This window comes from Notamacropus eugenii, chromosome 1 (genome assembly GCF_028372415.1).
Source record: "Notamacropus eugenii isolate mMacEug1 chromosome 1, mMacEug1.pri_v2, whole genome shotgun sequence".
Taxonomy (NCBI): Eukaryota; Metazoa; Chordata; class Mammalia; order Diprotodontia; family Macropodidae; genus Notamacropus; species Notamacropus eugenii.
Window position 1 is genome coordinate 46,853,056 of NC_092872.1, and position 14,867 is coordinate 46,867,922.

Consider the following 14,867-nt stretch of genomic DNA (forward strand, 5'->3'; position numbering starts at 1 on the left):
TGGGGGAGAAGGGAGGGAGGAGTGGGATATTGGAGTTATTGAAGAGAGCAGGAGCTGGCAAGATGGGGCCTTGGAGTTATAGGAAGAAAGAGAACATGATCTTGATAGTGGGGAAGGAATACGTTTTATTTAGTAGTTTGTAGAGAGGATGCGTTTAGGTTGTTAAGGCGCAATGAGCAGAGATGGATTGTCCATCTCCTCAGGATCCCTTTTGGCAACTCCTGCAGAGCACAAGAATGAATTATGAGTTAAGAATGTCCACTGTTCTCTTCCCCAGCCATAAGTAATAGGGATCCCTTAGAGCAGGCAATAAAATGAGGTTCATGGTCTTGTAAGGGAGAGTCGAGGGTTGTGGGTGGGTGCAGGGCCTTACATGTGGGTGCAGAACTGGTAGAGGATGGAGATAAGGAGGAGGATGAACACACCAAACAATATGTGGTGCAAGAACCTGGATTTGAAGCCTATTTGGGAGAGAGGAGGAAGATTTAGATATTTTAAAAACTAGACTTCGGAGTCAAAAAGACCCAGATTTGAATCCTTCTGGAGCCAGGCAAATTAGTCTCTGAGTCTCAGTTTCCTTATATAAAATGCAAATCTTAAAGCGCTTTACAAGTGTCAAGTTTAGGGGCCACATTTCAGTTTTCTTTTCCCTACTGGCACATTCAGGAAAAGTGGGGACAGGGATGGAGATATTGAAGAATAAGACCAGCTTGCATTTATATAGCGTTTTATCTAATGTCCATAGTTCTTTCCCCACAGCAACCCCTTGGGGCTGGTAGTAAGCTCATCCCCATTTTCTAGATAAGGAAACAGCTTCAGAGACATGATATGACTTGATTACACTATAGGTAGCTCCCTCGCTATGTGATAGTCTATGGGACAATAACCTCCTGTTCTGAGGCCTGAGTTTCTGAGGTTCAAAAAATAGGGACTTCTCAAATGCCCCCACCTGAATCCGAAGTGAAATAAACAGGTTTCTCTCCAATGAAGTTGGAGATAGCCTGGATTTTGTCCCTGGATGAATCTGGATAATCAAAGAAATTGGGATTATCTTCAAGAAACAGAGATCCTTGTGATGCTATCTCCATGGAATCCTGAGGATGAATGGCTGGAATCCAAAGGAAAAAAATCATCTAAAAGTGCACCCCTACCTTAGAGGTTACATTACTACAGTAAACACTAAGGGGACTGACCAAGTCACTGAGTGCTCAGGGTTGGCCAGTTGTCCCGGGATGAGGCATACCTAACAAACCTAGCCTATTTGTTTCTAATAAGAGGGCCTCCTATCGGGACTGTAAGTTCCTGGGTACAAACAAAGGTCCCCTAATAACTTCAAGGGTCACTTCAGAGGTCCCATGAATCAACAAAACCACCCTCAGACTGGTGAGTCTCTACCCAAGGCACCCCTATGTTTTGTTGGACAGCTCATCTTGAACGAAGGAATGGGTTCTCCACTGGAATTGGGGGTCACCTTACTCCCACAGAAACTCATATTATTGCCCATCATCTAAGGAGGCCCATTAATACTTCCTGGGCTAAAAATAAGGGACATATCTCTTTCCTTAATCCCCTGGATTTCTCAGATAGCACCTTCACCTACTGTCTGAAACCGGCTCCAGTTTCCCAGGTTCCCTACCTGCTCCCGCAGCCCAAAGCCCTGTGAGACACAGCCACAGCCACAACTTCATTTTCCCTCCACTCCAGTATTATTACCAGAGGAGTTATTTCATGATGTCATAGATGATTCTAGAATTTCATTCATGACTTTCTAGGTGTGTGTGCGAGGGGGTCAATTCAAAATTACCCTCAGAGAGGTTTTCATTTTCCCTCTCCCCCTTCTCTTCCCTCCCTTCAGTTAGGACAAGTTTTGTTCCCACTAAACCAGCCGAAACTTTAATCTCCCGAGCTTGGTAACCACCCCCTTCCATTTCCTCTCTTCACCTTAGGGACACCAAGAACATTCTCCCCAACAAACAGCTCCTGACATAGGAGCTGAGGGAAAGGGGACATTTGGACCTCTTGTTTAGAAACCAAGAGAAATGCTTTCGTACTAGATGGTGTTGGTCTCCCAGACTTTCACTGAAACTATTCATGCCCAGTCTATTCCCACAATAGCTGGAGTTGGAAATTAAAGCTACTGGATTTTGTGAAGAAAGCATCCAGTGGAAATAGTGAAGAAATTGGGAGAGAAACAAGCACCTCCACCACCACCACCATCTTGGGACACCATGGTATGGGATGGCTTAACTACAAGACTTGGAATCAGAAGAATTAAGTATTAATTCTGGCTTCCACCTATGTGGCTTTAGACAAATCCCTTCTCTTCCCTGAGCCTATTTCCTTAACTGTAAAATGAGGGGGTTGGACTCTCATGAATTTCTGTGCTCCAAACCCCTATGATTGTTAACTTCTCTTTTGTATGTAACTCAGCTGGATGCCAAATTTATGTAGGAGCCAGGCAATTTCTGTGAGTCTCAGTTTATTCACCTGTAAAAATAATTCCGGTATTACCTTAGATGATCTGTATAGACTTCCCTTCTTTCCCCTCATCCCCCACCTATGGTTTACATCATGAATCTATCCTCTCTTAACTCAAAGTAATACATCTTATCATGGGGAGAGAGGGCCCCTTACACCATCCAAGGAGACCAGACATCCCCAGGATATATTTATGTTCCCTCATTGGGTGGCTGCCCTATCCCCTCCATTTAATGACGTCTCCAGGGATCCTTGTGAAGTCTAGGCAAGGAGGTCCAGCTGATCCTTCCACTTCGGGCTGTAACCCGAGTTTTGCCCCAGGATAGGAAATGTGGAGGTGTGTATGTATGTACATGCCCCTTTGCCCCACAGCAGCAGCTGTTTGTTGCCTCTGCCTAACCCTGGGGGCAATTCCTCCCCCATAGCAGTTTAGGAACTTTACACTACAGGTATGCAGTATAAGTCAGCCTTCCCCAACCCCACCAGATGCAGAAACTCTTCGCTACAAGCCTCTAATTATTCATTTTCCTCCCCTCCTCTTTCTTTCTCTCCTTTTCTGTCCTCTCTGCTCTTCTCACAGGCTTTACTGCATAAATGTTGGTATAGAGAGGAAGGTTCCAGGGCATCTGATGGTTATCTTTCAGGAGCATTTAATAATAACGATACAATAGCAACATTTTTATATAGCACTTATTATGTTCCAGGCACTGTGCTAAGTGCTTTACAAATAATATCTCATTTGATTTTCACAAAAATGCTGTGAACTAGGTGTGATTATTATCCCCATTATACAGCTGAGGAAACTGAGCCAAACAGAAATTAGGTAGTTTGCCCAAGGTCACACAGCTAGGAAGTGTCTGCTGCAGTATTTGAACTTAAGTCTTCCTAACTTCCAAGACCAGTGTTCTGTCCACTTCACCACCTAGTTGCCCATGTAGCCATCTTCAAAGCATTTACCTCCTTTTTCCTCACCTCAGCTCCTGATACATCAGCACCTCTCCTTTCCCCAAGACCTTTCCCAGTCTCTCAGATATGAAGGTTTGCATTTGCCCCCTCTCTTGACTTAGAAAATCTAGTTCTCTTTTGATTGGCAGATGACCTTGTCTGTCACAGACATTCTCTAACACCACCAATTAAGTCATTCTCACTTAGCCTGAAAGTATCCCTGGAAGGCAGCAAGATAACAGTGAAAATGCACTGAACTTGGAGTTCTGACCCTGTCACTCCTTAGCTATCACTCTTTAGCTTAGACACTTTGACTCCCTGGGCCTCAGTTTCCTCATCTGTAAAATGATGTATCCAAGGTCCCTTTCAGCTTCAGAGCTTAGTGCTAAGCCCTAAGGGGAACAGTTGGTGTGAAAAGGTTCCCACTCTTCTCACCACCACCAACAGCTGACCAGCTGCCACTGACAACTATTTCCAAAAGTCCTGGGATTATCAGGATCCCCTATACCAGTGGTCCTGCTTCCAGGTCAACACCCTCAGTCATCAGCCAGAGAAGTAACTCCTTTGGAGAAGAACCCCCCTAACTCTCTGTCACCACCTGCCAACCAAAAGAGCCAGTAAGCCAGCCTAATTGAATCAGCAAACTACCTAAGGGAGAGATGAGAGGCAGTATATTGCAGGGAAGTCAAACTGCTGCCCCCATTTTAACCATCACCTCCTCTTGTTCCCTATGAAGACAGCCAAGGACACTGAAACCTACTGCCTTGACCATTGCCCCTGCTTCCAGCCAGGGCCCTACAGCAATCAGTAAGGAGAGGAATCACTATGGAGGAGGGGCCCACCTTCCCTGACCTCAACATCAGTGGTTGACTACCTGCCACTGATGGGCATGAAAGCTCAACAGCTCCCAAAGTGGCAGTGCCCCTCAGACCACCAGGCCTTTCTGCCAAAATTCTGGGAAAAATCCCTGCAGAAAATGGAGCCTGGCAACTGCATCTGTGGATGCTACTGCCCTGACTCCTAAATAGTCACCAACTAGAATTGACAGTGATCCCTGTGCTGACTCTCATAAATCTTCAACACTAACTCTCAGCACTTATCTACCATGTAACCCCAATACTGACTTCCCCACAGCTAAACCAGTCTTTGAATCCTCAGTTAATATCTAACACTGACTTTTCCACTGGCCCCTATACCAACACTAACACTGATTTTTTCACTCATTGATCTCTTATACTTACATCCTCCCCTTGTCAGAGGTGTAGCCAAAGCACTATCATTCCCTGTTTCTGTCAAGGGCACCACCATCACTTAGGTTGAAAAGCTTGGTATCCTCCTCAACCTTCACCCCAAGTATCTAATCAATTGCTGAATCTTGTCATTTTACTCAACAACATCTCTTGTGGTCTTTTCTCCACTCACAGGGTCAAACCCTTAACAACTCTTACCTAGACTGTTTCAAAGTCTTTTGATTGGTCTGCTTGCCTCAAGCCTCTTCCTCCTCCTGTCCATCCTACACACAGCTACCAAAGCTACTTTGGTAGCTACCACAGCAATTTTCCTAAAGCATGGGTCCAACCTTGTCACTTTGCTAATCAATAAACTCCACTGACTCTGTCTCTCCTCTTGGATCAAATACAAACCCTTATATTGTGAATGAATGAATGAATGAAGCATTTACTACATGCAAAGTACTGTGCTAAGTGCTAGTGATACAAATAGAAATCTCATTTAAGCTTTTCACAACCTGGATCCATCTTACCTTTTCAGTCTTATTGTACATTAATTTCCTCTACCCAGAAGGTGGAGCCAAGATGATAGAGAAAGACAGGGACTTGCCTGAGCTCTCCCATAAACTCCTCTAAATAACCTGTAAATAGTGACTCTACACAAATTCTAGAACAGCAGAACCCACAAAAAGACAAAGTGAAATGATTTTGCAGCCCAAGAACAACTTTAAAGGTCATCAGAAAAGATTAGTTGTACCAGGGTGAGAGAGGAGCACAGTACAGTGCAGACCTTACCAGCACATTCCAGGCCCTAGCAAACTAGGAACAGGCCCTGGGAGCCACTGAATTAGCAGCAGCTGACACTGCTTTCAGAGCTCTCAGCCCACAGACAATAAGGGGGTTGAACAACTGGTCAGGAGATTACAGGGGTCTCCTTACTAGCATTGAGGCAGAACTCTGTTGCTTTGCCCATACTCAGATCTAGGTTGCAGTCCTGGGTAGCAGTCCCTGGATGAGGAGCCCCAGCAGCCACAGTTAAGCAAGGACTCTCCTCACAGTTTCAGGGCAGGAAATGATGTTTGTGGTCACTCACAGAGCACAGACCAGTAGAGTAGTGTTTACTTGTTTACTTATCTCCTTAGATCACACCACCTAGGAAGAACTGAAAACTGACAGGTCCCTAGAAGTATCTCTGAAAACAGCTGCACAAAACCCCTGAAGCTTGGGATGATGTGCCCTCCACCCTTTAACAAAGAGTTAAAAGTGAAGTAATAGGCTGGGAAGATGAGCAAACAACAGAATAAAATATGACTGTAGAAAGTTTCTATGGTAACAAGGAAGATCAAAACATACACTCAGAAGAAGACAAATCAAAGCTCCTACATCCAAAGTCTCCAAGAAAAATATGATTTAGTCTCAGGTCATAGAAGAGCTGAAAAATATTTTGAAAGTCAAATAAGAGAGGTAGGAGGAAAAAATGGGAAGATAAATAAGAATGATGCAAGAAAATCATGAAAAATGAGTCAATAGCTTGGTAAAGAAGACACAAAAAATACTGAAGAAAATAACACCTTAAAAAACAGACTACGTCAAATGGTAAAAGAGGTCTAAAAAGCCAAGGAGGAGAAGCATATTTGAAAAAGCAGAACTGGCCAAATGGAAAAAGAGGCACAAAATTTCATTGAAGAAGAAGATTCCTTAAAAAAGTGGAATTGGCCAAATGGAAAAGTTGGTATAAAAGCTCATTGAAGAAAATAATTCCTTAAAAATTAGAATTGGGCAAATGGAAGCTAATGACTTTATGAGAAATCAAGAAACAATAAAACAAAACCAAAAGAATAAAAAAGTAGAAGACAATGCGATTTGGAAATTCTTATTGGAAAAACAACTGACCTGGAAAATGGATCCAGGAGAGATAATTTAACAATTATTGGGCTACTGGAAGCCATGATCAAAAAAAGAGCTTATGTATAATCTTTCAAGAAATTATCAAGGAATAATTTTTGCACAAACAAACCCAATGCAACCAAAATTAGGAGGGAAGCAGAAAACTGGGAAAGAATTTTTGTAACTAGTGTCTGTGATAAGGGCCTCATTTTAAAAATATATAGAAAACTGAGTCAAATGTACAAGAATACAAGTCATTCCCCAATTGATAAATGGTCATAGAATATGAACAGTCAGTTTTCAGAGGAAGAAATTAAAGCCATCTGTAGTCATATGAAAAAATGCTCTAAATCACTATTGACTAGAGAGATGAAAATCAAAACAACTCTGAGGTACCACATCACACCTATCAGAATGACTAACATGACAAAACAGGAAGATGATAAATGTTGGAGAAGATGTAGGAGAGTTGGAACACTAATTCATTGTTGGTGGAGCTCTGAGCTGATCCAACCATTCTGGAGAGCAGTTTGGAAGTATGCCCAAAGGGCTACAAAAATGTGCATACCCTTTGACCAAGCAATACCACTTCTAGCATGGTATCCTCAAGAGATCATAAAAATGGGAAAGGGTCCCACATGTACAAAAATATTTATAGCAGCTCTCTTTGTGGTGGCCAAAAACTGGAAATGGAGGGGATGCCCATCAGTTGGGGAATGGCTGAATAAATTGTGGTATATGAATGTAATGGAATAGTATTGTGCTATAAGAAACAGTGAATAGGAAGAGAGGCCTGGAAAGACTTAGATGAACTGATGCTGAGTGAAAGGAGCAGAACCAGGAGAACTTTGTACACAGCAACAACCACAGTGTGCAAGGAATTTTTCTGGCACACTTAGTACTTCATTGCAATGCAAGGACCATAACAATGGTCTCTTAAGGCAAAATGTCTTCCTCATTCAATGAAAGAACTATGGAATTCGATTGCAAAATGAAGCAGATCATTTTCTTTTGTATTATGTTTTGTTTTGTTTTATGATTTCTCCCATTCATTTTAATTCTTCTATACAGCATGACTAAGGTGAAAGTGTATTTAGTAAGAATATATGTGTAGAAACTATATAGAACTGTATGCTGTCTCAGGGAGGGAATAGGGAGATAGAGGGGAAGGGGGGGAGGGCGGAGAAAAATCTAAGACATATGGAAGTGATTGTAGAACACTGAAAACAAAATAATTTTTTTAAAAAAGAATGTAAGCTCCTTGAGGGTAGGAATTGTTTCCCTTTTGTCTTTGTACTCTCAGCCTCTAGCATAGTGTCTGGCATATAGGAGATGCTTGCTGATTGTTTCATTTTATTGTATAAGAGAAATTATATTTATTCTATTTGACTCTGAAGGGCAGAAACAAGGCCCAATTGTTGAATGTCATAGGGAAGCAGATTTCATTTTGATATATTGAAGAAATTCTTAACAATCATAGACATCCAAGAATAGAATGGGCTGAAGTAATGAGGTCCCCGATGACTGGAAGTGTCCAAGCAGAGGTAAATGAATTGTCATCTGTCAAGGATGTTATAGGGATGATTTATCCATAAGACTGAAATTGGAATAGGTGACCTCTGAATTCTCCTTCAACTCTCAGAATATATTGTGATTTTCCCAAGTCGAATGATCTGCCACCCACATACATGCAGAAGGTACCTTCTAAGGGGCCTGGACCTCTGTTAGTTGTCCAGTTCCTAAGCAGGAAGTTTGCGGGAAGGGGTAAGGAAGAGGCAGTACTAGGAGGGGGAAATCAGGAGGGCTTCTTCGAACTCCATTTTGAGGTTTGCCTTATTTCCTTGTTAAGGGTGAGACTCCATCCTCACTCAATTAATGTAATCTCAGAAGGGCCAAGTGTTTCAATAAAAAACAATTGAAGTGAATATACCCTTAGTCAATTTGAGAAGTTCATAGGGTTTGGACCAATTGATGGAAGACAGATGACTACACACACAGGAAAAATCTTACAATAGGTTGAGAAGATCAGTCATATCTCTTGACATAAAAGTGTGTGTGTGTGTGTGTGTGTGTGTGTGTGTGTGTTATACAAATGGCAGTCAGTCTAACCAAAAGCCAGTCCAGTGGTTGACCCATCTAGTGGTAGAAGACCTCTGGTCATGATTCCATTTTGAGAGCCCCTTAACCTTGGGAAGGGAAGAAGAGAATTTCTCTCTCATCCCCCTTCCCTATTTACCATGTCTTTTGAGAGATTAGCAGCTTCAGAAAGTGTGATCCATCATGGTGGAAAAAAGTGCCATAAGTGGACTCTACAAAGTCACTGACCCTCACAATTCAACAGAGAGCTCCATCCAAGTAGAACTTTATGAGAATTCTATGAAGGGAGAAAATAACTTCCAATGTTAGGAGTTGGGATCTACTCTTTGACATATGTCTTCTCTACATGTGTGTCTCACTACTTTTGTCCTTTGAGTTTATGCTCGTTTTCCCCATGGAACTTGTGAGTATTTGTGGAAGGGTGTGCCCCAGACTTTTCAGAGGAATGTTTCTGTAACTCCTTTTTTTAATGCTATGCCATCTTAGTAAATACCTTAACTAGAAAACTAATTGAGCAGGTAAGCGGCACAGTGGAGAGAGCACGAGACCTGGAGTCAGGAAGACCTGAGTTTAAATCTGGCTGTGTGATCATGAGCAAATCATTTAACCCTTTTTACCTCAGTTTTCTGTAAAATGAGCTGGAAAAGGAAATGGTGAACCACTCTAGAATCTCTTCCAAGAAAACTCCAAATAGGATCATGAAGAATCAGACGTAACTGAAACAACTGAAAAACAACAACAAAAACTAATTTAGTATTTTTGTTAGTGAGAAGGACATGATGGGGACTTGTTAGCAATAGTATTAGGAGAATATCTTCTGAGGGTTACCTTCAAGGACTCTGGGAAAAATAATCCTTTGAAAGTCTGGAGATACCAGAGTGCAAGTGCACACTGCGAGAATAGCCTTAGAGGAATGATACATCCCTAATGAAGTACAGACATTTCTTGCTTTATGTAAATCTGCATTATGCAAATTTGACTTTACATAAAGATTTCTGAAAAAAAAAATCCTTATTACCAAAAACAAAACAAAACAAAAAAACAACCCATCACCACCACAACAACTTTTGTTAACTTTACAGTACTGTGCTCTTTCCACTTCCACCCCTCCACTCTGGGCTCCATAGAATAACATCCAAAAAACCCTTCTCTAAGTGAAAGCAGAAGAAGGATTCTGCATAAAGATCACCACCAAATGCCAAGAGAGGACAAGCTTACCCTGCTTCACCCACTGACCCTGTGTCTGACCTCCAGTCTGGGTGTTGCCCATCCTCTTCTGTCTGTGTCTATGACTGGCTCCATGTAAAGTGAGAGCTGTTTGTATATACAATGCAGATCTCAGTGCACTAATCTCTTGCAGATATGTTTAAACATACAAATCACAAAGAGTAAGAAGTTTAATCTTGGGGACATCTCCCCTAACAACCCATAATTCTTTTTTTTTTTTTTGTTATTTCAAGTAATTTTTTTTTATTTTGTAATGTTTAACAATCACTGCCATACAATTGTGATTTTATCCCCCCCACCTACCCCCCACTCCCCCCCTCCCTCCCCACGACTGCATACAATTCTGTATAGATTCTACATATACTTTCCTATTGAGTATATTTTCACTATAGTCATGCTATGTAGTCAGACTAAGATAAATGAAAGAAATCGTATAACAAATCAGAACATGATACACAAACACATACACATACACAAACATGATCTGCTACAATATGTGAGTGACTTCCATATTTCTCTCTCTGAGTGTGGCAGGCATTTTGCCTTGAGATCCTCCATTGGGATTTTTTTTTTTTTTTGGTAAGAAGTTCTTGTGTTATTACAAAAATCTAAGTCTACCAGAAAAAACTCTCACACACTGTGACAACCCATAATTCTTTAACGGTTCTTTTTTCCTCCACAAATTTCTGGGAAATGCCTGAATTTATCTAGAATATTCCTCTAGTTGTCTTTTACCCATAGGGTCCCAAGTTCCCATGACATGCTTAAGTTGAAATACCTGTCAGACATACGAGAGCTTTTATTTCACCCTGATAGAATATAGTGCATAAAGAACTCACATTAACCTATGAACAACTGAAATAATTCTCTCATACCAGTAGGTCTCCCCTTTTCCTAGGCCTTATACCTCCCAGACTCATAGTGCCATCTTGTGGTTTGGATTCCCTTAGGAAGAGGAATAGACGTGGAGTTGTTAGAGGGGTGATTCTAGTGAGTCCCACTTTCATGAGAGACTCATTCAGGCATTCAGTCTTATAGCAATTCTCTGATGGCTTCTGCTCTCCCTCTCCAAGAGTCTGAGGACTTCCCTGGAACTCCTTTTCCTTCTCTAAAAGGTTGGATCCTTGAATATTCAAATCTATAGGTGCCCTTCTCAGTTGTGTTGCTCCTCACCCTTCAGGGCTCATAAATAGTGTGGAGGAAAAGGTCTTTTTCAAGGCACTTGATGATCTAACCCTTTCTACAAAGCATTTGTCCACCCCATTCTTCCATCACCTCCATTCTGGGCCTCCAGATGTGCTGATCCTTCAGCTTTCCTCTCTCCAAGATCCCCATACCCAAGGGTTCATATTTGATTTCTCTTTTGAATTTCAACATCTAAGTCTCCTTTGATGGACAAATGGCCATTTCTGTCACAGATGTATTTAGAACTATGGAATCGGAATGCAAAATGAAGCAATTTTCTCTTGTGTTATGTTTTGTTTTGGTTTTTCTCATGGTTTCTCCCAATCATTTTAATTTTTCTAAGCAACATGACTAATGTGAAAATGTGTTTTATAAGAATATCTGAGTAGAACCTATATAAGATTGCAAGCCATCTCAGGGAGGAAGGGGGAGAAAATTTATGACTTATGGAAGTGACTATTGAAAACTGAAAACAAACAAATTAATTTTAAAAAGTTGTATTTAGAACACTTTCATATTGCTGTTAATAGTTTGCAGTTTGTTTGAGAACACTTTGTTTATATCTTTTGGCCACTTACTTATATATTCACCAGGAAAAGGTAGTCATATATTTGTGTTAGTTCCTTATACATCTTGGATATCAGATACTTATGAACGATATCTTATACAAAACTTTTCCCTAACAGCAATGATTTTCTTTTCAAAATTTTATGTAACTCAAATGATCTGTTTTTATCTATTGTAGATCTCCTCTATCCTTTAGTTAAAACTGTCCCCCTAGCCATAACTATGAAAAGTACCTGATCTCACTCTCTTTTATTTTATATGGTATGACCTTCAATATTCATGCTATATATCCATTTTGAAGTTATTGTGATATATAGTGTAAGATGCTTAAACTTAGTGTGGTGCAAAGTATAAGATGTTGGTCCAAATTTAATTTCTGCCAAACAGCTTTCCAGTTTTTCCAGTTCTTATTGAATAAGGAGTTGTTTCTCAATTATTTGATGTTCTCAAGCTTTTCAAACACCAAGTTGCTGAGTTTGATTTTTCCTCATCTTTCCTTATCTAATCTGTTTCAGTGATCTATTGTTCTGTTGTTTAACCAGTACCAAAAACTTCTGCTGATAATGGCTAGAACTTACATAGTACTTGGAGCTTTGCAAAACACTACATGTATTTCTTTTGATTGTCATAACCAAGAAGTAGTTGCTACTATTGCTTTCATTTTATAGATAGGGTAACTGAGGCGAAGAGGTTAATTTGCCTGGAGTCACACTGCTAGTAAGTGTCTGAGGTTAGATTTGAACTCAGGTCTTCATGACTCCAAGTACAGAGATATAACCAATGTACTACTTAGCTGCTGCTGATTACTGCTCTTTACTATTTTAAGATATGATTTGAATGCTGGAAATGTCTTCCCTGATTCATTACCTGGGGTTACTTCCTACCTTCCTCTTTTGAGTAATAAAGAGCTAAGTTTCCACTACTGAGATAATAGGTTCGTTCATCCATATTCAACAGCTTTTTACTCAATATTTACCATGTGCCCACTCTGTATAAAACACTGAGAAAACAAAATATGAACAGAATACAAGCGTGGTCTTTAGGAACTTAAAGACATAACTACAACACTAAGTACTCTGAAGAGTGAGCCTATAGAACCTTAAGTGCATGAACCAATGGGACGACTCAGCTGTGGCCAGGCTGGGAGGAGGGATGGGAAGTGTCACCATCCATCATCTGCTAGACCAGGAAACAGGAAGGAAAGAGCTGAGTCAGATGGCAGGACTGGGGACAAAAGATATTTCCTCCTTTTTCTTTCTCTTCACCCCATCCCCAGCCACAAGTCAAGCCTTCTGAATATAGAGTCTAAGTATTATTACGGAGCCTTAGAGCCTGTGTCTCCTAAACCCTTGTATAAATCCAACATGAGGTTTAGAAGGCGTATTTCCAGCCTGCCAGACGCACCCTGCTACCTACATAGAGACCTTTCCTATTAAATATAATCCCCAGTCCTGGCCTGCAAATTGTCTACCTTTCACTTCCCATGCAACTTACTGTTCCCTCCCATTGGGCCCGCAGGGCAGTTACTGTCACCCCAACCACCCACCAGCCCTCCTCTCTGACACAGTACTTCCCATCTCTCCCCCTCTCAGAGCCTCTCCACCACTTTCACTACTCCTGTTCCCACGGCTTCTCTCACCAATACATCTAGACCCTAGGCCTGATAATTTCCTAAGGAATATCAAGATCTTTCCCCAGCTCTCAAAGACCGCCACAGAGCACTGGCTGTAGCCAGACAACCCAGTGAGGAAGGGAAAGTGTCTGGATCCCGTTCAGGGGGCCCCAAGCAGTAAAAGGAGAGTAGCGATTGATCGGAGAGGCTGAGAGCTGCCACCCCCTCCTGAGCCTTGCACCGACGGTTTGGCCCCCGCCCCCGCCTCTGGAGGCTGCCAGATACCAGCTGCCTCATTAGCCTAAAATTAGCTGAGATCTTCCAGTCCCCATCCCCCTCCCTCAGGCTGGTGGGGAAAGCAGAAACCCTCAATGAATTGATGGGGAAGGAAAACCTAGTGGACAAATGGGGCGGGGGACCGGGGGAGATGAGCCACCATCTGGGGCCTGGGACAGGGGTGGTTGCTTCCATCTCGGAAGATAAGATCAAGATAGGCAGGCCCCCTTCAATGGGGGGAATGATTTAGGGTGGGGGCTGTGAAGCGGGGGGCAGAACTGAAAAGCAGAGTGAGGAGAAAAAGGAGACTGGTGAGGAGGGAGGGAGAGACCAAGGTGGGGAAAGACTAATCAATCAGGGGTGGGGGGAAGCGAGTCCCTTCCCCCTCAGCAGATCCCAGAATCTGTTCTTTGGTGTGAGGAGGGGGAGTCTGGGAGCAAGAAGGTTGAAGGAGGGCTGGGGTGGAGAGAAGGAGGAAAGCATTGCCATGGCAACCAGGACCTAGAGCTTCCCTGAATTGGGCAGAGCCAGTCAGCCATACCTCAGGCCCAGTCACCTGGGACCCGAGAGGGAGGCACTGGGAGGATTAAGGATGGCAGGGGCGGTGGTACTGAGGAGGGGGCCACAGCCCCTGGGTGTTCGCAGAGGGGAGCAGCAATGGGGGCAACCAAGGGTAATCTAGGGGGAAGAAAGGGAACTCCCGGGTTCTGTGAGGAGGGAGCTGGGAAACACCAGGCGCTTCTCAGTCCCTGGTGCTGGAAATCCTGGAAACCCAGAACTCTATGTGTGTGTGTATGAACGTGTTCTTGTGTGTGCATATTAATTCGTACAAATGTGTGAATGCTCCCAAGTGTATCTGTCTGCGAGCATAGAGGTGTGTGGTGAAAGTAGGGGGTTCCAAGAGATCATGTAGATACATGTGTGATCACATGTGAATTAATGAGTGTGTTTGTATGGATGTGGAATCCCCTGTCTCTGCATGGTACAGACAGGAATGTGTATGTGAATACATGTGTTTGAGACACGTGTGTGTCAGTGAGTGTGTATCTGATCATGTGTGGTGTGTGTGGGTGTGGTAAATGGGAACATGTCTGTGACTGCATGTGAGGGAGGACTGCATGTGTGAATGGAATCTGTGTGAGCATGTGTGTGTGTTGGGGGGCTCTGTTATGTGCAGGAGTGTGCATGTGTTTACCTCCCACCCAAGCCTGCTTCTGCACTTCTTTGTCTGTCCCTCTGTCCTTCTCTCTTCATCCATCTCTCTCTCTCCTTCTCCCTTGCTTCATCTCTGCCTCCACCTCCCTCACCCCCTCCTCCCCAGCAGGATCTCTCTCTCTCTCTCTCTCTCTCTCTCTCTCTCTCTC

The 14,867-nt window shown here is 42.6% G+C and overlaps 1 protein-coding gene across 2 annotated transcripts; it reads right to left on the reverse strand.

The window, feature by feature from the left end:
* Nucleotides 1-101: 101 nt before the first annotated feature.
* Nucleotides 102-5,861, reverse strand: C1H16orf92 (chromosome 1 C16orf92 homolog). Of its 2 annotated transcripts, none has more exons than XM_072637995.1 (4): nt 5,592-5,861; nt 950-1,108; nt 374-461; nt 102-221 (listed from the first exon to the last, which is right to left on the reverse strand). In XM_072637995.1, exons 1-4 carry the CDS (start codon nt 5,623-5,625, stop codon nt 200-202), a joined length of 303 nt encoding a protein of 100 aa, XP_072494096.1. In that variant the 5' UTR covers nt 5,626-5,861; the 3' UTR covers nt 102-199. The 2 variants fall into 2 exon arrangements, with proteins under 2 accessions (XP_072494096.1, XP_072494093.1); XM_072637992.1 differs by lacking the exon at nt 5,592-5,861 and adding an exon at nt 1,637-1,723.
* Nucleotides 5,862-14,867: the final 9,006 nt, after the last annotated feature.

Excerpts from the sequence above, each read along its gene's own strand:
- C1H16orf92 (XM_072637992.1), bottom strand. The coding sequence starts at position 1,688 with ATGAAGTTGTGGCTGTGGCTGTGTCTCACAGGGCTTTGGGCTGCGGGA. Across the intron at positions 1,109-1,636 it reads GCTTTGGGCTGCGGGAGCAG|CCATTCATCCTCAGGATTCC; the intron begins GTAGGGAACCTG and ends TTTGGATTCCAG. Across the intron at positions 462-949 it reads TTATTTCACTTCGGATTCAG|GCTTCAAATCCAGGTTCTTG; the intron begins GTGGGGGCATTT and ends TCTCCCAAATAG.